The sequence below is a fragment of the Gymnoscopelus braueri genome (genome assembly GCF_963280865.1).
Source record: "Gymnoscopelus braueri genome assembly, chromosome: 24".
NCBI lineage: Eukaryota > Metazoa > Chordata > Actinopteri > Myctophiformes > Myctophidae > Gymnoscopelus > Gymnoscopelus braueri.
In genome coordinates this window covers 5819386-5844583 of record NC_137626.1, presented here as the reverse complement: position 1 = coordinate 5844583, position 25198 = coordinate 5819386, and the positions used below count along the sequence as shown (strand labels likewise).

Genomic DNA, 25198 nt, shown 5'->3' with positions numbered 1-25198 from the left:
ATACACGTGGAGAGATTATGAAAGGATCGCGTGGGCGCCGCTCGTCCGCCATTGTTCGGTAAATTGCCATTGAGCGGCCGTTGGCCGCGGGTCAAAATCCGTCGTGCTTGTTGCGGGGGTCTCGAGGCACGCGGGACCCCCCTCCCCCCTGTTGAATGGGGCTTCTTGTCGACACCAGTATCGCTCATGTTTGTGTTCTGAATCGTATCATCAGTCCTCTCTTTCTTTTGGTAAAACTCTCATTCGAAGAAAAAAAAAAAAAGAAAAAACTTCCTTGACACCGACTGCCATATCACCAAAGAGCAAAACATTCACGTTGAAACGTTTTCTTAAGAGTACTTTATATTCAATAAATGTGATATAATTCTTCAGGAAGGCATGGTAGCAAAATAACGTCTCATTCCGCTGAGACGTTCGAGTCCGCCGGTCACTCAAACCCCCCAACACCCCCGTTTTTTTTAAACCCTCAGTGTTCCTTGAGGGGGTTTCCAACTCTGAGAGCGTGCAAATGGAAACGATTTTAGTTTCCAATTGCACGCTCTGCAAGTCTGCAGAGTTATGGGGAGTTCCTTGAAATAAAATAAAAAAAGAGTTTGACAACCAGTGCATTTTGAGGTTTCAAAAGGACGCCTCTCCATCGACTCCCCGGGGCGGCGGGCGGGCGGGGGGGGGTTGTTTTGGCGGCCCGGCGGAGCTATACCCGGGTGGTGGAGTGACCGTGGGGCAGGTTGGTACTGTTCTGACTCCCCCCGAACGCGGTGAAGTTGTGCAAGGGCTGCAGGCCAGCCAGGGCGTTGGGGATCATGGTGATGGTGCTGGGCGTCATCAGCGGGATGTCGTCGGGCGACCGGCGCAGCGTGAGCGCGTAGTCGGGCGGGCAGGCCAGGCGCAGCGCGTCGTGCGCCTGCATGGCCTCGTCGTGCGCCTGCATGGCCTCGTCGTGCGCCTGCAGCACCGCCTCGCACTCGCGGTGCTGGTGGTGCTCGTGCTCCATCAGCTGCTGCTGCTTCATCTGCAGCGACATCAGCTCCTCGCTCTGCAGGTGCGCCACGTCGTTGGCGTTGCCCACGCCGCCGGAGGACGAACACACGCCGCCCGCCAGCCCGCCGCCGCCGCCGCCGGCCGCCCGCTGCGGCGTGGGCGCGCGGCGGTTGGACTCGTGCCGCCGCTTGTCCTTCTTGTAGTAGAGCGCGGCGAAGGCCAGGATGTTGAGGAAGAGCAGCGAGGCGCCCACGGCGATGGTGACGCTCAGCTCGGTGGAGTAGTCGCGCTTGGTCTCGATCACCACCGTCGACTCGCCCTCCAGGTCGGCGCCGCCGCGGCGCTCCGAGTTCTGCTTGGTGTTGGCGCCGGACGGCGGGGCGCCCGGGGTGGCGCGTGGTGGACGGCCAGTTGTTCTTGCCCGGGAAGCGCTTGGTGTACGGGTAGGGCGTGGTGTCCTGCGGGGGGATCTTGGTGGTGGTGGAGACGTACTGGAACAGCTCGTTGATGTTGTGCAGGTGGGGCACCAGCTCCAGCCAGAAGGCCACCTTGGTGGCGCGGTAGTGGTCGCGCACGCGCGGCTTCAGGCCGATGTGCAGGTACAGCTGGTCCTTGGGGTTGTACTTGGTCCAGGCCACCTCCTCGAAGCGGTTGGGCTTGGTGTGGATGAACTTGGTGTCCTGCGGGACGGGCTGGTTGGGGTCCCTGAAAGATAAGAAGGGGATGGGGAGGGGGGGGGAAAGGGATGAGAGAAACAATATGAAACAGCAGTGTCATTTAACCCATTGAGACCTGAAGCCGATTCTACATGTCTCCTAAATCTCAACGGTTTTCTGAAAAACCTATGTTTCTATATCAGTGGTGCTCAAACTTTTTCATGTCAAGGACCCCCAAAATGATATGTATTTGGCCGCGGACCCCCATCAAAATATTTTGTTCCAGGGACCCCCCAGAAGCAAAGATTTGAGTTAAAAATGTTCGCTCTAAAAATATATATTTTCAAAGATTTTCACGAATTTTCACGAATTTTCAAAAATAGCAGATCTACAAGCTCGTAGCGCGGCACTCGGTGCCGCGCTATGAGCTTGTATATCTGCTATTTTTGAATAGCCCAAAGTGTAAAATAATGCTTTTTAGCTCAAATCTAAAAATGAGACAGTTCCAGGTCTCAATGGGTTAAAGGTATCATGACATTCATTTTCACTTTTTTTATTTTCAATGTTTTATTTGGGGTTTTATGACCTCAATTACACCCAAAAAACCTGAACTTAGAACATTCAGTGGATTTTCTGTGGTCTGGGGTTTTCTGAATAATTAGGCTGAAAAGTAATCTGAGCTTGGCCCTTCGACAGTGAGGTCACAGTCGATTAATCCCGCCCACTCTCCTCCTCGCCCCTCCCCTCCCCTATCCTTTCCTTTGGGGGGGGCGGAGCAGAGGCGATGATTGACAGGCAAAATCCCTCACCAGCGACACCCGCAGGCAAAGATTTCTTTTTTCATTGCAGTTGAAAAGGCTTTAGAAATGTGAGAGAAAAACACCTGCCATGGATCAATGGAATGGAATTTTCACTTAAAACTTTTTGTACACTTTTGAAGGACCAGGACAAAGACTTTGAATGTGGTGTAAAAGTGAATGTCATTAAACCTTTAAAGCAGTGATTCTCAACCTTTTGAATTTCAAGGAACCCTGTGCGATATACACCGGCTCAATGGCCTTGTGGTTAGAGTGTCCGGCCCGAGAGTGGGAGGTCCGGGGTTCAATCCCCAGCTGAATCATATTATACCAATGGAACCCAATGCCTGGCACTCGGCATCAAGTGTAGGATTGGGGGTGAGTCCCTGATACATACTAGCATCATCTACAGGGGGATGTACTTGTAGGCTGTATCAAGCCGCCTCACGCTACATAAACAGCACATGGCCCGGGAACCCTATGATCCCAAGGCTAATTACTTTTTCACATTTTTCATTACATTGTATATGCATTAGGCCACAGACCCTGTGATACACAGTGAAACCATCAGTGTCAATTTAACTCTTGAGAGTGTGCAAGCCGTTTGCACACTCTCAGAGTTACAGAACCAGTAAGGGTCCATTCGGTTGTAACTCTGAGACCAATCGGACCCTTTATTGGCACACTCTCAGTGTTACAGACCCTTAAGGGTCGGTTTGGACCCCGGGTGGTGCCTGGAGCCGACGTTGAGCAGCCAGTGATTTAAAGTGTCATCTCCTGGTGGACATGCAGCGGTGGCAGCCTGGTCATTAAGTACCCTTATAGAAACATGTGGCCAGCAGAGCACACACACACATCAAGGTGGCAGATTGTCTATAAGGTGTTCCGCTCTTGGCCAATAGAACTTCATGATGCATGTCACACAGTTAATAGCTTCTTCCTGGGCCCAGGGAAAAAAAGCCATGCAGCTTGTCATGGCATGGTGCCACAGGGGCACAATAACTACTAGATACAGTGTATAGCAAGGTAGTTCCCAAACTTTTCAAGGAATTGTAGGAGTTGAGGCATTATAGGTTTAGTTTCACTCGGTTCCACCGATGAACATTGTGAAACTAGCCGAACTACAAGCTCACAACGTTTTGAGCTTTTAGACCCAAATGGACCCATTCAATTTGGTCCCAGATCAGAGTGGACCCGGCATTTCTTTCTTTTTTGTTGGACCCGGACCCTAATTGGACCGGTGAATTTTTTTTCAGAGATATTACAGAATCGAACCCGACTGTTGGGTATTATATACCCCAGTGGTTCTCAAACGTTTTTTTTTCGTGTAAAGGACCCCCAAATTGATATGTACTTGGCTGTGGACCCCCCATCTGAAAAGGTTGTGTGCCAGGGACCCCCAGAAGAGAAGATTTACGTAAAAATAAATAAAAGCCAACCTATAAAATGTGGATAAAGGGGTTAAAATGATTGTGATGATGTGTTAACACATTTTGCTGGGGACCCCCTGGACCCCTGGGGACGCCCGGACCCCACTTTGAGAACTCCTGATATACCCAACAGTAAAGACGCCTATAACTGGCAGTTATAGGCTAACTCCAATGGAATCTAGCAGTTACGCAGCAGCCTACAATAACAGACAATGATATTAAATTACATGTTTTCACCTCAAAAAGGGAATCCATGCTCACGTGCGCCACAGAACGTGGACCATTGATTCCATGAGGTGTGTGTGTGGGTGGTTGTGGGTGGTTGTGTGAGAGTGCGTAAGTGCGAGTGTGGCTGGCTATGTGTTTGTGTGTGTGTGTGTGTGTGTGTGTGTGTGTGTGTGTGTGTGTGTGTGTGTGTGTGTGTGTGTGTCTGTGTGTCTGTGTGTCTGTGTGTCTGTGTGTCTGTGTGTCTGTGTGTGGTGTGTGGTGTGTGTGTGTGTGTGTGTGTGTGTGTGTGTGTGTTGTGTATGGTGTGTGTGTTGTGTGGTGTGTGTGTTGTGTGGTGTGTGTGTGCGTGTGTGTATGTGTGTGTGTGTGTGTGTGTGTGTGTGTGTGTGTGTGTGTGTGTGTGTGTGTGTGTGTGTGTGTGTGTGTGTGTGTGTGTGTGTGTGTGTGTGTGTGTGTGTGTGTGTGTGTGTGTGTGTGTGTGTGTGTGTCAGTGGATGTGTGTGTTGTGTGTGTGTGTGTGTGTGTGTGTGGGCTGACAAATAGAGTGTGGCAGCGGCACAAGGCAGGCTGATGAACCACCTGAGTCTGATGGTCAACAAAATGTCCTGAAAAGAAACCAATTCCCTGCATGTGTTGACTGTAATCGTCCATAAACAGAGCATTCAGCAGAGGGGACCCTGCAGAGGGAAACGGTGCCTTTCAAAGAATTCACTGGAAAATGAGTGAAAACAATCTGCAACGTCAATAGAGTACCCAAAGTCCTGACACCACTCCCACTAGCCTTGGGTCACGGCATTATTTTTACCAGCTTGCAAGCTGGTCTAAGAAGAGACCGACCTATTAGTCATCCATGTGTTCGACATATTTGCGACATGTTTTCAATCATTGGCTGTCCTTTAAGCCAATGGGGATACTTTCCCATACTCTGAAAGGGCGGTCTCGTCCTCCCAAGCTATGGTACTAGACACGCCTCTCGCCTCTATGGCCACTATACACGCCCGCCGTCGGTATACATGACTAAGTCCTGTCTTGTTTGTATTGTATTTGTATTTGTATTAGTGTTCCAGAAAGAAACAAACTACTCTGCCGATTTTGGCAGATATGTGACTCAGGGTCGTTTATGATGTTAAGTTACATTTGATAATGTCTGTGTTTGGAGAAAAACATTTTTTTCAGGAAACATCACACGTTTTTTCCCAGACATCCACCACTGCAAAGCGTTCAAGTTCTCTCTGCTTGATGAAAAAAAAAATAGATTCCACCGTTGAATAAAACAGACAAGCACTTGGAATTGTACGAGTTGAGCAGTGGTACTCAAATGTTTTGCTTAAAGTAAAAGTATCAATACTGCAATGTAGAAGTACTCTGTTACAAGTAGTAGTTCTGAACGTAGTAGTTGTGAGCTTGTAGATCGTCTATTTTCAAATAACCTAGGTATAAAATAGGGCTAAAGTGGTTAATGTATGTTTTATAATATAATAATAAAAGTTTTCAAATAATTGTAGTGGAGTAAAAGTACAATATGTGCCTCTGAGAAGTAGTGGAGTAGAAGTCAAGTAAAGTAAAAATACCTCAAAACTGTACTTAAGTACAGTACTTAAGTAAATGTACTTAGTTACTTTACACCACTGTAAGATTCCACCGTTGAATAAAACAGACAAGCACTTAGAATTGTAGGAGTTGAGGCATTCCATTTAGTTTGACTCGGTTCCACAGATAAATATTGTGAAAATAGCAGATCTACAAGATGTGCCATTTCCAGATCTTCACACTTCTGTGATCTTTCCCCGAAAGTCCCCTGAAAAGCCAGTTTTCCCCCCATTTTCACGGCCGATTAGCCTTTGTTTGAATCTACACTATTTCACACCTACAGCACCACCATTTCACACCTGCGGCACATGTCCCACTTTCTCCATGAAAAGGTATGGATTTACCACTGATTTGCTAGTGAATTGCCAATGGCAGGACCTGTGAAAGTACTGATATGGAACATCTGTAGAAGCTCACATATGCCTCGCTTTAGGCGTTGTGTGGTTTATAGTTTAGTTTTTTGATTACTTTTGATGCAGTAATGGTGTTTTTATTGTATTTCCTTTTGTTTTTTTTAGGTATTAATCCATTAAGACCTGGAACGCACCGAGTGCCGCGCTATGAGCTTGTAGATCTGCTATTTTTTGAAAAATTGTGGAAAATGAGTGTAAATCTTTGTGTATATATATATATATGTATATATATATATATACATATATATATATATATATATATATATATACATATATATATATATATATATATATATATATATATATATATATATATATATATATATATATATATATGTTTAAAAGCGAACCTTTTTAACTCCGATCTGTGCTTCTGGGGGGTCCCTGGAACAACACATTTTGAGATGGGGGTCCGCGGCCAAGTACATATCATTTTGGGGGTCCTTGACATGGAAAGGTTGGAGCACCACTGATATAGCAGCATACTGTTAGGATTTAGAAACATGTTTAGATATTTATTTGGTCACAGACCCCCATCTCAAAATATTTTGTTCCAGGGACCCCTAGAAGTAAAGATTTAAGTTACAAATGTTCGCTTTACAAATATATATTCAAAGATTTGCAATTTGCAAATTTTCAAGACTTTTATTTTTGAATAGCCAAAGAAATCTGGGGACCCCCCCAAAATCACGTGGGGACCCCCCTGGGGGTCCTGACCCACATGTTGAGAACTAATAGATGCTGCTGGACAACCGGTGGGCCCTGAGGATATTGCAAGTACATTCTATCGTCAAAATCTTAGCTTTTCGGCAATTATTTAGGGGCCCTACTTGTAATGTCCTCAGAGGCCCCTGGTAGCTCAATGAATAGTCCATCTATCTCTATCATTAGTCACTGAAATGAGCTTCCCGCTTCAATCATTTAAGGTGGTGTGTCAATGCTAAATTGACAGTCTAAACTGTCCATTAGAGTCACTTAAAGGGCCACTTCCCCCATTTTCAACCTATTTTCATGTAATTGGACATCGCTAATGCACATTATAAGATGGAAACCATTTTACTGTCTGCTCACTCCCCTGTCTCACAGGAGGGCCGTGGAGCAATTATAGAAACCTGTCTACTAATGCAGTGCATGGTTCTCAAACATTTTCACGCCGAGGACCCCAAAATGAATATGTATTTGGCCGCGGACCCCCATCTGGCAGGATTTTGTGCCAGGGACCCCATAAGAGAGTTAAACTTTGTCCAAAAAAAAATCAAGATGTTTGAAAATAATTCAAGAACATCCAATCTACAAGCTAAAAAAAAAGCATAAATACAATACATTTCTAGGAATGGACTCTTGGGACCCAAAATGAATAAAAAATATATTATGAATTAACCACTTAAGCCCTATTTCAAATAGCAGATCTACAAGCTATCAAGGCGTCCCACAAGTGTTGTGAGATTGCTTTTTTATTTGCAATATTTTTCCCCCTAAATTGCAATACAGCAATGCATTGATAACAATAAGAAAATGTACTTTGCAATTTGATCTTTTGAATACTTGAGCATTTACTTCCTCAGGTTCATAGAGTAGTTAATGCGCTGTGACGTACATGCACAGAATGACAAAACATTCAGTGTGCTTTAATGTACTGGAGGGACCAGCTACTAGCTCCACTATGTGTTCATATTCAGTTTGTATTATTATTGTTATTTTTATGGTTCTACATGTTTCACTGCGGGTCAGAATTGAGCCGGCTCTCGTGTGACTCTGTGTGGAGACGATTTCATTAACTTTGGATAAGCACCGTGGCGGGGGAGGGGCGAGCAGAGGAGAGAGAGAGAGAGAGAGAGAGAGAGAGAGAGAGAGAGAGAGAGAGAGAGAGAGAGAGAGAGAGAGAGAGAGGGATGACAACCTTGAAGCTGACACTGTGGGGAGAGAGAGAGAGAGAGAGAGAAAGAGAGAGAGAGAGAGAGAGAGAGAGAGAGAGAGAGAGGGGCACGGACAGACAGACAAATACATCAGTCATACAAAAGACAAATAGAACAGATAATGTGATAATGAGAGAGAGACAGAGCGAGAGAGCGAGAGAGCGAGAGAGAGAGAGAGCGCAAGGGAGGAGGGGATAGAGAGAGAGAGGGGGGGTGGTGGTTAGAGAGCTTCCACCTGAATCCTAAACAGAGATGGCTCCAGTGTGAGTCACGTGCCTCTCTGCTCTCTCTGGCCCACCGAGGGGGAACGTATGACACAGATGAGGCCCCTGTCTGCCTCTGGAAGATAGGCCTATTAGGCCAACAGCCTGCGCATCTGTGTGTGTGCGTGTGCGTGCGTGTGCGTGTGCAGCTGTGTTAGTCAGGTGGGCTGTCACTGTTCCCCCCCTCCCCCCCACCCCGTTGGTTAATCCCAGATGACCTTGTCACCTCAGCGTGACCTCTGCTGAACGGGGTCATTCCAGCAAGCAGCAGCCTCGACCCTCTTTAATCAGTGGAACCCAGTAAACTCAAGCCCAGTATGAACACAACATTTACAATGACACACAAAGAAGGCTCTTCAGATGCAAAAACAAATATTAACCCATTAAGACCTGAGGCGATTCTTTAAAAAAAAATCTAAATCCTAACAGTTTTTTGAAAAAAATCGGTGCCGCGCTATGAGCTTGTAGATCTGCTATTTTTGAATAGCCAAATAAATCTAAAGTGACACAGATGCGTTCCAGGTCTTAATTGACAGAGTTGAATTCATAGACCTGAGGCCGATTCTAAAAAAAAACGTCTAAATCCTGACCTAAGTTTACTGAAAAAGTTCATATATGTATTCAAAAATGACAAAAAAAATTATGTTGCTGTATTGTACATAGCAACAACAACCCCAAAAGGGGTTCCCGTCTTGAAAGGTATAGTTACAAATAGGGGTTTTTAGATTTATTTGTCTATTAAAAAAAAGCAGATATACAAGTTTGTAGGTTGTAGCTTGTAGATCTGCTATTTTTCAAAAAATCGTGAAAACGTGTGCAAATCTTTGAATATATATATATATATATATATATATATATATATATATTTTTTTTTTAAAGCAAACATTTGTAACTCAAATATAAATATTCAAACTAAAGATTTGCACACATTTTCACGATTTCCCCCGCCAAAAAAATAGCAGATCTACAAGCTCATAGCGCGGCACTCGGTGCCGCGCTATGAGCTGGTATGTCTGCTATTTTTGAATAGCCAAAGAAATACAAAAATAAATGACACAGATGCATTCCCGGTCTTAATGGGTAAAAAAAAAGGATGTTTCCCATTAATGGCTTTAACCACTCAAGTATAGTGCTGCTGTCAGGCAGCAACCTTGTATCTCCATATTTCAACAGTGTTTTCTTTTGTTTGCTCCATGAATCAATGACCAAGGACTACATCATCATCCTGTAAACAAGAGTGGCACACAGACGTTGTGAAAACAGCCGATCTACAAGCTCACAATGTGTCTATCGGCTGTTGTCACTGTTTTAAAACAATAAAAGAAAGGAACGTATAACCACAGTATACAGTATGCCAAGTACACTCTAGAAACTAAGACCCAGGATTTCACAGAGGCAGGGCCAGACAGCTGCTATAAGGACACTTCAGGTGTTGACTGCATTGTTTGTCCTTGCAGTGGAGACGTGTCCTGTCTGAAATAACCACCCTGGGACCCATAGGAGAAGGAAAAGAAGCCATTCCTACAAGCTCAGGCCTGTCACAGCATTCCTTATTACAGTGTCACTGTCTTCACGATGCCGGGGCCATATATGATCCAAACATAAAGCACAAAAATAACCACATTTGGACTCTGTAGCTGAGGAGGAAAAAAGCTTTTCCTTCCCATGCAGCAGACTAGAACTTTTTTAAATGACGGCTCACTTTGTGTAGTCGCAGTACACTCCGTTATAAATTCATTCAAGATCCGGTTTTATGAGTCGTCTTTGAATTTCTCCGGTTATTCAGGCAAATCATGGTGTCGTTGCACCCTGGGTTGGCTCGTTTTATCATCATACAGTTGCATTGTCAGTGTTTTTTTTTCTCCAAAGAAGACATTAATGTATTGTATATACTGCAGGAAGAGTGTATTTAAAATCAGTGGTGGAAAAAAAAGTACCAAGATATTTTACTTAAGTAAAAGTAGGAATACCACAATATGAAAATAGTAAAAGGCCTGTGTTCAAAATGTTACTTGAGTAAAAGTACAAAAGTATTGGCATAAAAATATACTTAAAGTACCAAAAGCAAACATACTCAAATATTTAAAAATAGCAGATCTACAAGCCCATAATGCGTCACGATGCGGGGCGTTGTGAGCTTGTAGATCGGCTATTTTCAAATAGCCTAGGTATACGGCTGAGGTGGTTAATGTATGTTTTATGATATAATAATGTATATCTGCAAAGTAACTAGTAACTACAAGTTTTCAAATTAATTGTAGTGGAGTAAAAGTACAATATTTGCCTCTGAGACATTATGGAGTAGAAGTAAAAGTATTGAAAATTGGAAATACTCCAATAAAGTGAAAATATACCAAAATGTTTTACTTGAGTACAGTACTTGAATAAATGTACTTAGTTACTTTACAACACTGTTTAAAATCATAAGGAATGTCTCTCGATCCAGTTTTTATTTTTATAGTGCTGGCTGCACTATAGTTACCCTTTAGTGTCTGCTGATATCAGAGAGTGACGTCAATAGACAAATAACCTACTGTTATGATAAGATAACAGTCCTTGGTACATAATAAATGGCATGCTTTGGCAGTGGTGTAAAGTAACTAAGTACATGTACTCAAGTGCTGTACTTAAGTACAATTTTGAGGTACTTTTACTTCTACTCCACTACATCTCAGAGGCAAACGTTGTACTTTTACTCCATTACAATTATTTGAAAACTTTAGTTACTAGTTACTTTGCAATTAACAATTATTATATTATAAAACATACATTAACCACTTTAGCCGTATTTTATACCAAGGATATTTAAAAATAGCCGATCTACAAGCTCACAACGCGTCTAATGGCGACGCGTTTTCAGACATTTTAGTACTTTTACTTGTGGTACTTTAGGTAGATTTTGATACAAATACTTTTGTACTTTCACTCAAGTCAACTTTGAATTCCGGACTTTTACGTGTAACAGAGTACTTCTACATTGCAGTACTTAAGTCAAACATTTGAATACTTTTTTTCCACCACTGGTAAATTTGTTTGGATTTAAATTCTCCAATTCCATTTCCAGTCTATAATTCATGTGGGTTTAAGTGCATTGATAAATGGGAGGCTTGACCTGCAACCCAGTAACAAGTACTAAACAATGCTGATTCATTCTAGTAGCTGCGTAAGCATGTTTTTTATGCGCGCGATGCCACACGCTCCACTTCATCAAAGATACTGCAGTGCAGGGCGTCTCGGCTGAAGTACAACTCATCTTCTGATTAGAACGTCTCATACCTTCAAGCCGTGTATGCCTAATAACCAGTGGTGTAAAGTAACTGAGTACATTTACTCAAGTATTGTACTTGAGTACAATTTTGAGGTACTTTTTACCTTACATGAGTACTTCCAATTTCCAGTACTTTTACTTCTACTCCACTACATCTCAGAGGCAAATATTGTATTATTTACTAGTTACTTTGTAGATTTGGATTATTATTACAAAACATACATTATTAGCCATTTGAAAATAGCAGATCTACAAGCTCACAATGCGTCGCGATGCGACGCATTGTGAGCTTGTAGATCTGCTATTTTCAAAAGATGTTACACATTTGAAAATGTGTGAAATGGGACATTCTGCATAACGAGTACTTTCTACTTTTGGTACTTTAAGTACGTACAAATTGAAGCTAATACTTTTGTACTTTTACTCAAATACATTTTGAATTCCGGACTTTCACTTGTAACAGAGTATATCTACATTGCAGTATTGATACTTTTACTTAAGTAAGACATGCGAGTACTTTTTACACCACTGCTTTTGTGTGACACTGGAGTATGTAGATAGGAGGTTTCTACGTGACAGTGGTGATATGTATCATTGTGTGTACAGTACCACATGACTGTATGCCCATATACAGTCTGTTCCTGTCCTTGCCTATCTATCAGACTCATGATGACTCATATCTTCCAGCCACCTCTACAAATATACTGCATATCGTCTCTGTCAGGTGGAAACCTGTTACTTTTCAGCATTCAAATTCAAAAGCACCAGATCCGCAAACTCGAAACGTGGCACGAAGCGACACGTTTCTGGTACTTTTGATGCGTTTGTGTGACACTATAGGATCAAGTAGGGCGTTAATTTACAAAAAACAAAAAAACAAAAAAATAGAACGTGGAGATACGAGTAGTCTGCCCGACGCCAACGATATATATGCTCTGTGTGTGCTTAATAAAGGGCAGAACTTGTAGTGTGATTGTGCCTGGTGTCAATTTGTTCCCTGATCTCACTGCTGGTCTACAGTAATTCAACTGAATTATCACTCATTAACCTTAATAATAAGAGGGGAAACTCTGATGCTGATCACACTGTCAGCTACAGGAGATACACACACTCTGATGCCTATGTTCACACCGTCAGCTACAGGAGATACACACACTCTGATGCCTATGTTCACACTGTCAGCTACAGGAGATACACACACTCTGATGCCTATGTTCACACCGTCAGCTACAGGAGATACAAACGCTCTGATGCCTATGTTCACACCGTCAGCTACAGGAGATACACACGCTCTGATGCCTATGTTCACACTGTCAGCTACAGGAGATACACACACTCTGATGCCTATGTTCACACTGTCAGCTACAGGAGATACACACACTCTGATGCCTATGTTCACACTGTCAGCTACAGGAGGTACAAACGCTCTGATGCCTATGTTCACACAGTCAGCTACAGGAGATACAAACACTCTGATGCCTATGTTCACACTGTCAGCTACAGGAGATACAAACGCTCTGATGCCTATGTTCACACTGTCAGCTACAGGAGATACAAACGCTCTGATGCCTATGTTCACACAGTCAGCTACAGGAGATACAAACACTCTGATGCCTATGTTCACACTGTCAGCTACAGGAGATACAAACGCTCTGATGCCTATGTTCACACTGTCAGCTACAGGAGATACAAACGCTCTTATGCCTATGTTCACACTGTCAGCTACAGGAGGTACAAACGCTCTTATGCCTATGTTCACACTGTCAGCTACAGGAGGTACAAACGCTCTGATGCCTATGTTCACACTGTCAGCTACAGGAGATACAAACGCTCTGATGCCTATGTTCACACTGTCAGCTACAGGAGATAAAAACGCTCTGATGCCTATGTTCACACTGTCAGCTACAGGAGATAAAAACGCTCTGATGCCTATGTTCACACAGTCAGCTACAGGAGATACAAACGCTCTGATGCCTACGTTCACACAGTCAGCTACAGGAGATACAACTACAAAGCGATGCAGCATATCCGTCCGAGTCATTGGATAGATGCCAAGCGTGCGTCTGAGAGTTGAGAGTTGGTAACCAAATGTACCCTTATTAGATATTTAACTCTTGAGTTCGAGATCTAATGGATCTAATGGACCCTTACGGGTCCCTCACAGGTCCATTTGGTTTCATTTTACACACAAGAGTTAGATTATTGTTAAATATCGGCATTTACTTAAAGGTAGGGTAAGTAATTTTATTTGGTTAAAATAAGTGTTAAACAGCGCTATATTCTGATAGTACTCATTGCTATAGAGTGTTTGTTCAGTAAAAGGAGTCTCCTTGTCTCTCCAGCTCTTTATAAAACAGAAAATGCATTTTCGTTTCAGTTTCAGTTTAATTTTCAATTTTATCCAATTAGGATAGAGAACTCAATCAGGATATAGATTAAACAAGTGAAATTGGAAGTGATGACACTAAGAAATGAGCAGGCAAAATTGGAACTGGAACACTATAAAAATTAAGCTTAAAAATGGGTACTTTCTCCTGATTGGCTGAGATTTTGACACCTACCGGAAAATTTATTTTCTGTTTATTAAAGAGCTGGAGAGACGGGGAGACTCCTGTTACTGAACAAACACTCTATAGCAATGATTACTATCAGAATATAGTGCTTTAAACCTTTTAACAAAATACTTTTTGTTTTAACCAAAAAATATCACTTACCCTACCTTTAATTAAAGAATTGTTATTTTGATCAACGTTTGCCTGTTCTCTCTCCTATTGGTACCAACATCAATACAGCATGGATGGAATTGTGGACAAAATCCTATCCAACGATAACAACATATTCTAAGTCTTGGGTCTGAGAGTCTAAATCTCATCAAACGGTGGTCCGTGGCTCTAATGCCGGATAAATAATGGACCTTGATATGGAAAAAGGTTGAAATGAAAACCAATGCTGTATAATCCAATGCTGCCACACAGCACACACACAAGCGCTGCTGCTGATACTGCGGTTGGCAAAGCTTCTCCTCCACCACCCCGGCCTCCAGCCTCAGCCTTTTCTACTTCAGAGTCTGGCATGGCTTAAAACTTAACACTGAATTTCACTGTCTTGCTTTGGGGCCCGCTCTTGTATACCCATGGGGAGGGAATTCTGCATCACAAACTTGGCATATACTGGCTTGGCTAATTCAGAGAACATCTTAACCCATGAAGACCGGGAACGCATCTGTGATTTTTAGATTTCTTTGGATATTCAAAAATATCAGATCTACAAGCTCATAGCGCGGCACAGAGTGCCGTGCTACGAGCTTGTAGATCTGCTATTAAAAAAAAAATGAATCTTTGAATATATATATATATTTTCAAGCGACTCAAATCAAACTAAAATCTTTGCTTCTGGGGATTCTACAAATGTCTTCTAAATCCTAACAGTTTTTTTTTAAAACTTATGCAACTTATGTCTTACTATAATCAGTGGTTCTCAAACGTTTTCATGTCAATGACCCCCAAAATGATATGTATTTGGCCGCAGACCCCCATCTCAAAATATGTTGTTCCAGGGACCCCCCCAGAAGCAAAGATAAAAAAACATGTATTATATTCAAAGATTTGCCCAAATTTTCCACAATAAAAAAAAAATAGCAGATCTACAAGCTCATGCCGCGCTATGAGCTTGTAGATCTGCTATTTTTGAATAGCCAAAGAAATCTAAAGTGACAGAGATGGGTTCCCGGTCTTAATGGGCTAAAAGGCATAGTTTGTGACTTTTTCCCTGTGTTTACATTACAAATCAATAAATACATGTTTTTACCCATCATCTCCAAAAAAAAATCGAATTCTGATAACTACCAGCAGTCATCTGCCACTGGAGTAGTGTGGTGGTGTTTACCTGCAGAAACACACTGGAGTAGTGTGGTGGTGTTTACCTGCAGAAACACACTGGAGTAGTGTGGTGATGTTTACCTGCAGAAACACACTGGAGTAGTGTGGTGGTGTTTACCTACAGAAACACACTGGAGTAGTGTGGTGGTGTTTACCTACAGAAACACACTGGAGCAGTGTGGTGGTGTTTACCTACAGAAACACACTGGAGTAGTGTGGTGATGTTTACCTGCAGAAACACACTGGAGTAGTGTGGTGGTGTTTACCTACAGAAACACACTGGAGTAGTGTGGTGGTGTTTACCTACAGAAACACACTGGAGTAGTGTGGTGGTGTTTACCTGCAGAAACACACTGGAGTAGTGTGGTGGTGTTTACCTACAGAAACACACTGGAGTAGTGTGGTGGTGTTTACCTGCAGAAACACACTGGAGTAGTGTGGTGGTGTTTACCTACAGAAACACACTGGAGTAGTGTGGTGGTGTTTACCTACAGAAACACACTGGAGTAGTGTGGTGGTGTTTACCTGCAGAAACACACTGGAGTAGTGTGGTGGTGTTTACCTACAGAAACACACTGGAGTAGTGTGGTGGTGTTTACCTACAGAAACACACTGGAGTAGTGTGGTGGTGTTTACCTACAGAAACACACTGGAGTAGTGTGGTGGTGTTTATACCTGCAGAAAAACATTGCCCTCTCGCTGTGTTTTGGTGTTTTCACTGTTTGTTTAGGCAGACAGGGACGTTGTTGGGCTACAAAAACAAAACAGTAAAAACACCAAAATACAGTACAGAGGACAGTGTGTTTCTGCAGGTAAACACCACCACACTACTCCAATGGCTGATAGCTGCCGGTGTAGAAGGGAATTATGGGTAAAATAAAGTTATATATTGTTTTATCACATAAACACAAGGCAAACTTACATATTGGCCACTTTAAGAGTGAAGCCATCAGCGCCAAGTATACCTGTATTTCATTTCTTGCAACACATGGTTCAATCTATGAGAGGGTTCCTGACTGAATTGTCTGATGATTCATGAAGACACACACGATGGAGGGCCCAGCTATATAGAATAAGGCCCCCGAGAACAGAAGGAGATAATCGAGAGCTTACAAAAGGCAAAGAGAGAGACAGCTCTTCATTAAGACCCTCTGGATGCACACTGCATGTCTTTAATGCAGAGATCTGGTGAGTAACACAACAGAGAGTGTTGAGACAGGATGCCTGGCTTAATTAAAGAGTCTAGCAATGGATGATTTCTCAATATACCATAGTACGTTATGTTCTATGATGTGTGTCTGAACACGCCTGGTTTGGTTCGGACATGACAGAAGACAGACATGAAAGTGCTTGTTCGCTTAATGCTGATTTCACCGCGGCATGGATACTTTACCGTACTTGGTCTGCTCTTTTTCACTCTACACCAACTCTCAGAAAATAGCCGAACTACAAGCTCACAACGCCTCGCAGCGCGAGGCGTTGTGAGCTTGTAGATCGACTATTTCTGGCTAATGTTCCGCGTCACACAAAGATTTGACGAACCCCCTGTGGTTACTCTGAGGACCCCCTGGGGGTCCCGGACCCCCTGTTGAAGACCCCTGCATAAACTAACAGTTGTACAGATAAGATGAACACTTCACACTTCCCTGATTGTTCCCTGAGAGGTCACAGTTTCCCCCCTATTTAGTTTGAATCGCCACCGGGCACCATTTCACACCTTGGACATTTCACACTTTCTCCCCCAAAACAATTGAATTTCCCACCGATTTCATTTACCCATGAATTGCCAATGTGAGGCGCTGTGAGCTTGTAGATCGGCTATTTTTGCTTAAGTTCTCTTCAGAATAGGGATAATAGGATTCAAGTGGTTAATGTAAAAAAAGAATATCCAATCATACAAATATTTAGCGGTCCCCCTGTAGTAACTCTGACCAGACCTGCTATTTCCGGCTAATGTTCGCCTAAGAATAGGGATTCGAGGGTTCAAGTGGTAAATGCAAAAAGATTTGGTGGTCCCCTTGTAGTAACTCTGAGGACCCCCTAGGGTCCCCCTGTTGAAGACCCCTGGTCTAACACTGTGAACATTCGCCGGCAGCTTGCTGGTGTGAATTTAGCGTAAAGAGTTCTAACACGCTGCAGAGGAAAATAATCCAGTTATCCACGTCCAAAATGGCCCCCGGACAGAAAGAAACAGGTCGGATGGATGTGTCCGCACATAAAAGAAATGTCTCCAACACTCCTAGCTTTGAACTGAGAAAAGAGATAAGTTGCGTTTTCTTTCTTCCCGCTATAGGTAAATAAATGTGTTTTCGCATCAAAAGGGCTTCAGCATTGTGTTGTCAGTGTGTGGGCTATTTTCCTGTTCATATAACAGCACTATTATCCTGGTCTGTTGTTGCACCTGCGGCTCACTCTTTGGCACGGTAAGCCTCCAGTCAAGAGTGCAAACTTCTGCATTATTGACCCAAATAATGAAAACCATTCAAAATACGATGGGGGCTCAGCTGCACTGACGTTCAACTGCCGGTTGTGAAAAAGAAATACAACGTGTCGTTCGTAGGCCGTGGTAAAAAGTAGCCCAAGTACATTTACTCACGTACTGTATTTAGGTAAAATTTCGCGGTACTTTTCCTGATTTTTCGATACCTTAAACGTACGAAGGCCGAGTTACTTTGTAGACATACGTTAACCTAAAAACTAATTTGGCCCATTGTATACCTCGTCTATTCAATAATAGCCGATTTACAAGCTCAGCTTTTGAAACATTTCGACAAATTTAGAACTGTGTGTATACATTATGATGAGTACTTCTACTTTTGGTACGGCAAGTATATTTTGATGTCAATACTATTGCACTTTTACTCAAGTAACACTTTTAATACAGGCCTTTTAGCTGCAACAGAGTATTTCCACATGGTATGTACAAATGTGTGTGTGCCACTTTTATTTGCGCAAACCCCCCCCCCCCCCCAAAAAATAATCAGGCTAGCCTACTTCTTCCACCGCTATTGGAAGTGGGAACACCCATAGATATAGAAACCTAGATACCTCATGGGCCGCTGCAGTTCATTGGAGCGACCTGTATCGCGCATAGAGTTAAAAATAATAGAGAGGGCACCAGAAATCTCCTCCCATCCACTTGCATTGAGTTGCTCACCCAGCGCATGGGCCTAAATCACCCCTTCTTCCGGGTTGGAAATTTGGTGGGCGCGGCCTATTATGGCCCCAATTCGTCACAGATGTGACGCGTTTTGCGTCACAGAAGCGCGCAGCCCCGTGCGCAAGCCCCGTGCGCAAGCCCCGTGCGCACGCTCGTGAGTCGAGCCCATTGGTCGAAACCGTTTTCGCTCGTTCATGTTGAGGTACTAAGCTGCAGTACCATGAATGGCCAGCATGTCCATTTGGCTTCAATGAAACCACTGGGTTCTGGGGGCTTGGTATCGCGGCCGCCATATTAGCGCGCTTCCTGACTCCTGGCCAATCACAGCGTGTCTTTTCCGGGAATTGTCAGAATCTAGTTGTATAAAAAAATATCCTGTTGTATTTTTATACAACTAGATTCTGCCAAGTCTCAGAAAAGACACGCCCCCTCCAATATATGGCGCCCGCGATACAGACGCCCCAGAGTCGGAGGAGGAGGAGGCCTGCGTCTACCTTTATATGTCTATGGGGGGACACCAACGTAAGATAAGTGTCTGTAAAGGATCACGAGGGAGAGGACAGGACGTCTGGAAATGGTGCCGAACTATAGTGTCCTTGAGCAAGTTACTGAAGCCCTTAATCCGCTCCTGTCGAGCAGGTTGGTGCCTCGCATGATCGCCTCGGGCGTCTATGTATGGATGTGTGTGTGTGTGTGTGTGTGTGTGTGTGTGTGTGTGTGTGTGTGTGTGTGTGTGTGTGTGTGTGTGTGTGTGTGTGTGTGTGTGTGTGTGTGTGCTGTTAACCCATTAAGACCGGGAACGCATCTGTTTTTCTTCTTTGGCTATTCAAAAATATACACTCGGTGCCGCGCTATGCGCTTGTAGATCTGCAATTTTTGGGGGAAAATCTGTTGAGAAATCTCAAAATGTGTGCAAATCTTTGGATATATATATATGTTTTTTAAAGCGAACATTTGTAACTCAAATCTTCGCTTCTGGGGGGGGGGTCCCTGGAACAACATATTTTGAGAGGGGGGTCCGCGGCCAAATACATATAATTTTGGGGGTCCTTCACATGAAAAAGTTTGAGAACCACTGATATTATAGCAACATAATTATGTTATTTTCAAGGATTTAGAAGACATTTGTAGAATCCCTTCAAAAGCAAAGATTTGAGTTACAAATGTTCGCTTTAAAAACATATATATTCAAAGATTTGCACACATTTTCACGATAAAAAAAAATTAGCAGATCTACAAGCTCATACTCGGTGCCGTGCTATGAGCTTGTAGATCTGCTATTTTTGAATAGCCAAAGGAATCAAAAAAATGACACACAGATGCGTTCCCGGTCTTAAAGGGTTAAATACATGGTACGGCCTATACCGCCTCCACCTTGCCTGGCCTGCGTTAATGAGCCGTGTCGTTACATAAAACAAGCGTATTTCACAATGTGTCATTATATGGAATCTCCTGTTGCAATGAGGAGCCAGGCGTACATACAGTATGCTAACATGTGGCAGTGTTTCACTTAAGGCCTGTTGGCGCTCTGGAAAAAATAAACATATGCTGCATAAATATGTCACTCCTGCACCGCTTAGCTTAAATTATGACACCGGAGGCGCGCCGAGATGATTGGACTGCTAAACGCATGCCTCGTTGTCAGTGGTGGAAAGTAACTAAGTACATTTACTCAAGTACTCCACTACTATTATTTGAAATCTTTAGTAACTAGTTACTTTGTAGATTTTGATTATTATTACAAAACATATATTAACCACTTCTTCAGCTCTGTATACATTCCGACCATTTGAAAATAGCCGATCTACAAGCTTGTGAGCTTGTAGATCTGCGATTTTCAAAATATTTTTATACATTTGAAAACTTGAAATGGGACATTTCACATCATTCTGCGTGATGAGTACTTTCTACTTTTGGTACTTTAAGTACATTTTGATACCAATACTTCTTGCACTTTTACTCAAGTCAATTTTGAATTCCGGACTTTTACTTGTAACGGGGTATTTCCACGTTGCAGTATTTGATATTTTTACTTAAGTAAAACGTTTGAATATTTGTTTTCCACCACTGACGCCAAGCGAAAACCTTGCATGTCCAAGGTTGCCGTGCAGAACCGTTAGAATCCATGCAGTGCAAAAAAAAGGCTTACGATCTCTGGCACGTCTTAAGTGCAAGTCAGGACTTTGCAAAAAAGTTTCAAAACATCAATCCACCATGATTCACAAGACAAGAGATTCTTTGCAAACGTCTGGGGGAAGAGACTTAAGAACAAGGGGCCACACTCCTTCTTCTTTCCCGGTGATGAATTCACTTTCAGTTGTGCCGATTTATTTGAAGCTCATTGGGGAAAGGCGGTCGGGCAGCACTCAAGAGAAAGGAACCTTTCCAAACTGTCGATAAGGCAAGCCAATCCCCCCCCCCCCCCCCCCCAACCGGCTCAATCTGGCACTGACCGCATGCGAGGCGGCCAGGAAACAAAAGGCAGAGAATGCCCACAGCAACGTGATTTATTCACCTCTTAAAGGGAGTTTTCAGTTTGACTGGGTCTGCAAACATTTTGATACCTAATCTCAAACACGCCACGTGAAACAAACACCAACTATTCCCCTCTAAATACAAACAACATCAAACACCCCCTAATGCGCCCCTCTAAATACAAACAACAACAAAACTAAACTGAGCCTTACACAAACAGAGAACAAATCCTCTCATTGAACTGCTGCTGCTGTAGAAGCACAGTCTGTTGTTTGCTTTAAATGACCCCTCCGCCTTTAGCTTCACTCCCAGAGTTTCGCTGTTTACTTGTGGACTATGTGGACTCGCAATGTATTCAAGACCGGGACGGAAACCAGCTAATTAAATACTAATATCAATACAAGTCCTTGGCCTGCTGATAGCATCGGTTAATACGTGATAAATAAACAGGCCGTCTCACCTGAATACATTATTCAAAGTTGGACCAAACATAATTGTGCAGTTATACATAATGTCTTTTGAATTTTGTTCCAAAAGTAATGTCTTCTCCAGGGACCATTTCCGGCAAGACGTTTTAAAAATCTTATATGTTAAAATGCATTAAAACGCAGTGATGACTTGTACAAACTGTGTTGACCAAACAAGTTACAAATTGATGCAAGTTGCCTGGTTTTGTTATTGCCTCATTTCCATACAGTATTAAAATGCTGTTTGGATAATGAAAGTGGTTTACTGAAAAGTCTGAAAATACAAACCATGGCATGCTTTGGAAAAATGGACAGCAGTCATATCATATCTGTAGTCAATCACGGGCAGAGGTATGCCCCCTTGAACCATAACTTTCACCTCAAACTTTTGTAATTATTTCAAGGACCTCCATAACTCTGACAGTGTACAAATTAAACCAAAGGTTTACCCATTTGGTTCTTATTTGTGCGCCGTCAGAGTTACAGACCTGTAAGCAGTGTTGATTTCGTCGACTAAAACTATGACGAAAAATGTTCGTCGACTACCTTTTTTTCACTGACAAAAACTAAATAAAAACTGAATAAAAACTAAGCTACGATGACGATAAAACTAAGACTGAATATTGACAATTTCGTCAACAAATAAAAACTAGAAAAGAGATCCAGTAGAACTAAAAGACAAGTCATTTTAGGTTTGGTTGCACTCGGGTGTTGCGCTCTAAAAATAGCAGATCTACAAGCTCACAACGCGTGAGCTTGTAGATCGGCTATTTTCAGCATGCAACCAAGTGTAAAATCAGCCATTAAGACGCCATCAAGGCACCGCCAAAATACATTTTAGTCGACTAAATCAACTGTAGATTTAGTTGACTTTAGTCGACTAAAACTAGACACAAACTAAAACATTTCAGATGACTAAAATATGACTAAAACGAAATGGAATTTTATTCAAAAGACTATGACTAAAACTACATCGAAATTTGCTGTCAAAATCAACACTGCCTGTAAGAGTCCATGTGGAACCACCCCTCAAGCAGGACCCCACTTTGAGAACCCACCGACCTATCCGTAAAAAGCACTATAGTGTCGGGAAACCTTACCCGGTTTTGGCAAAGTTGGTCCAGTAGGTCATGACGACGGCGCTGAGCATGACGTCGTTCTTGGAGAAGTTGCAGTTGAACAGGTCGGTGGGGCCGATCATGGGGATGCCGAACACGTAGGGCACCTGGCAGAGACATGTGGAAGTCAACATTTGAGAATCAACTAATGTCTACTATGGAATTGCTTTTTTTCCTGTTTTCTCACCGTCTCATTTGTGTTGAGAGACTCCACCCTGCTTCACCTTTTACTCAAGTACTGTAGGCTACTTAAGTACGGTGTTAAGGCATTTTACTTTACTGGAGTATTTCCAATTTTCAGTACTTTTACTTCTACTCCACTACATCTCAGAGGCAAATATTGTACTTTTACTCCACTACAACTATTTGAAAACTTTAGTTACTAGTTATTTTGCAGATAATATAAATTATTATATTATAAAAACATACATTAACCACTTTTGCCCTATTTTATACATAGGCTTTTTGAAAATAGCAGATTTGTGAGCTTGTAGATCTGCTATTTTCAAACAATTTACTACTTTTACTTTCGGCACTTTAAGTGCATTTTTAAACCAATATATTTGTACTTTTACTCAGGTAAATTTTGAATTCCGGACTTTTTACTTGTAACAGAGTACTTCTACATTGCAGTGTTGCATACATCCCAAACTGGAAAAATTCATTTCAGTGAGGTCAAGAAAATATATGAACATATATAGGGCATAGCAGTGGCGGCCATTTCCTGGTTCCACTTCAAAATAGTCAATGCATTTTTCCCATTGACATTTCCAAAAATATTTATATCAATTCATTTAAACCTAGAATCAAGCCATCCAGGGTCCTGGTGAATCATGACCATAAAATGTTTGATTCTGTGAACAAACTTTTTTGAAAACGGCAAAAGAAAGGGTATTTAATAAATATAGTATATCATATAATTAAATATAAAATAAAAATAAAACACAGGAAAAAATGTTTTATGGTCATGATTCACCAGGACCCTGGATGGCTTGATTCTAGGCTTAAATGAATTGATATAAATATTTTTGGAAATGTCAATGGGAAAAATGCATTGACTATTTTGAAGTGGAACCAGGAAATGGCCGCCACTGCTATGCCCTAGATGCCACATATATGTTTAACATATATGTGGCATATATATGATCAATATATGCCACACTCCTATAAATCCACTATATGAACCATTATGGCATATATGCAACATATATTTTGCATACAATTGCCATATATTGGCATATATGTTCATATATTTAGTAGGCGGGCTCTATTTCCGGGAGAGGTGGGATGTCTGGTATTGATACTTTTACTGAACCCATTAAGACCTGGAACGCATCCGTGTCACTTTTTCATTTGAGCTAAAAAAAACATTATTTTACACTTTGGCTATTCAAAAAATAGCAGATATACAAGCTCATAGCGCGGCACCGAGTGCCGCGCTATGAGCTTGTAGATCTGCTATTTTTTTTTAAAATCGTGAACATGTGTGCAAATCTTTGAATATATATATTTTAAACGTTTTTAACTCAAATCTTTGCTTCTGGGGGGTCCCTGGAACAATATATTTTGAGATGGGGGTCCGCGGCCAAACACTTATAATTTTGGGGGTCCTTTGACATGAAAAAGTTTGAGCACCACTGATATAGAAACATACGTTTTTCCAGAATACTGTTAGGCTTTAGAAGACATAAGTAAGAATCGGCCTCAGGTCTTATGGGTTAACCCATTAAGACCTGGAACTGTGTCATTTTTTTATTTGAGCTAAAAAGCATTATTTTACGCTTTGGGCTATTCAAAAATAGCAGATATACAAGCTCATAGCGCGGCACCGAGTGCCGCGCTACGAGCTTGTATATCTGCTATTTTTGAAAAATCGTGAAAATGTGTGCAAATCTTCTGAATATATATTTTTTTAAAGCCAAAATGTTTAACTCAAATCTTTGCTTCTGGGGGTCCCTGGAACAAAATATTTTGATGGGGGGTCCGCGGCCAAAAACATAATTTTGGGGGTCCTTGACATGAAAAAGTTTGAGCACCACTGATACAGAAACATACGTTTTTCAGAATACTGTTGAGATTTAGGAGACATGTAGAATCGGCTTCAGGTCTCAATGGGTTAAGAAACATTTGAGTACTTTTTTCCACCACCGGTGGACTGTTCTAAGTTTTTGCCTTCATTTTGTTTCAGATTTCCACGCAACTCACCTCGTCGCCGTGCGCCGAGTCGGCCCAGCTGGGCTTCATGTCGCTCTGGCAGTGGTGGTAGAAGGCATAGAAGTACGTGGGCGAGCCGTACTGGGCGTGCAGGTCGGCCGTGGCCACCGCCGGCGCCACCCACTGGTGGTCGGTGAACAGCGCCACCAGCGTCTTGCGCCGCGTCTCCGGGTTCTCCTTGTCGGCCCAGTCGGTGTACATGAACTTGATGGTCTCGCGCAGCGTGTCCTTGCCCTCCGGGTAGCCGTACAGGTGGTCCACGAAGTCCGACACGGCGAAGTCGAAGTCGTTGGCCGACACGCCGTCCTCGCTGTCCACGATGCCGTCCACGAACTGCAAGAAGC

General features: G+C 42.6%; 1 protein-coding gene across 1 annotated transcript in view; it reads right to left on the bottom strand.

Moving 5' to 3' along the window:
* Positions 1-694: 694 nt before the first annotated feature.
* The window catches only part of nlgn4xa (neuroligin 4 X-linked a), a gene marked incomplete at its 3' end in the record, with an annotated part of 183390 nt that continues 158886 nt past the window's right edge, over positions 695-25198 (bottom strand). The window contains 4 exon segments of the mRNA XM_080422018.1: positions 695-1339; positions 1341-1686; positions 22623-22747; positions 24846-25187. Coding sequence (XP_080278144.1) covers positions 695-1339; positions 1341-1686; positions 22623-22747; positions 24846-25187 — 1458 coding nt within the window.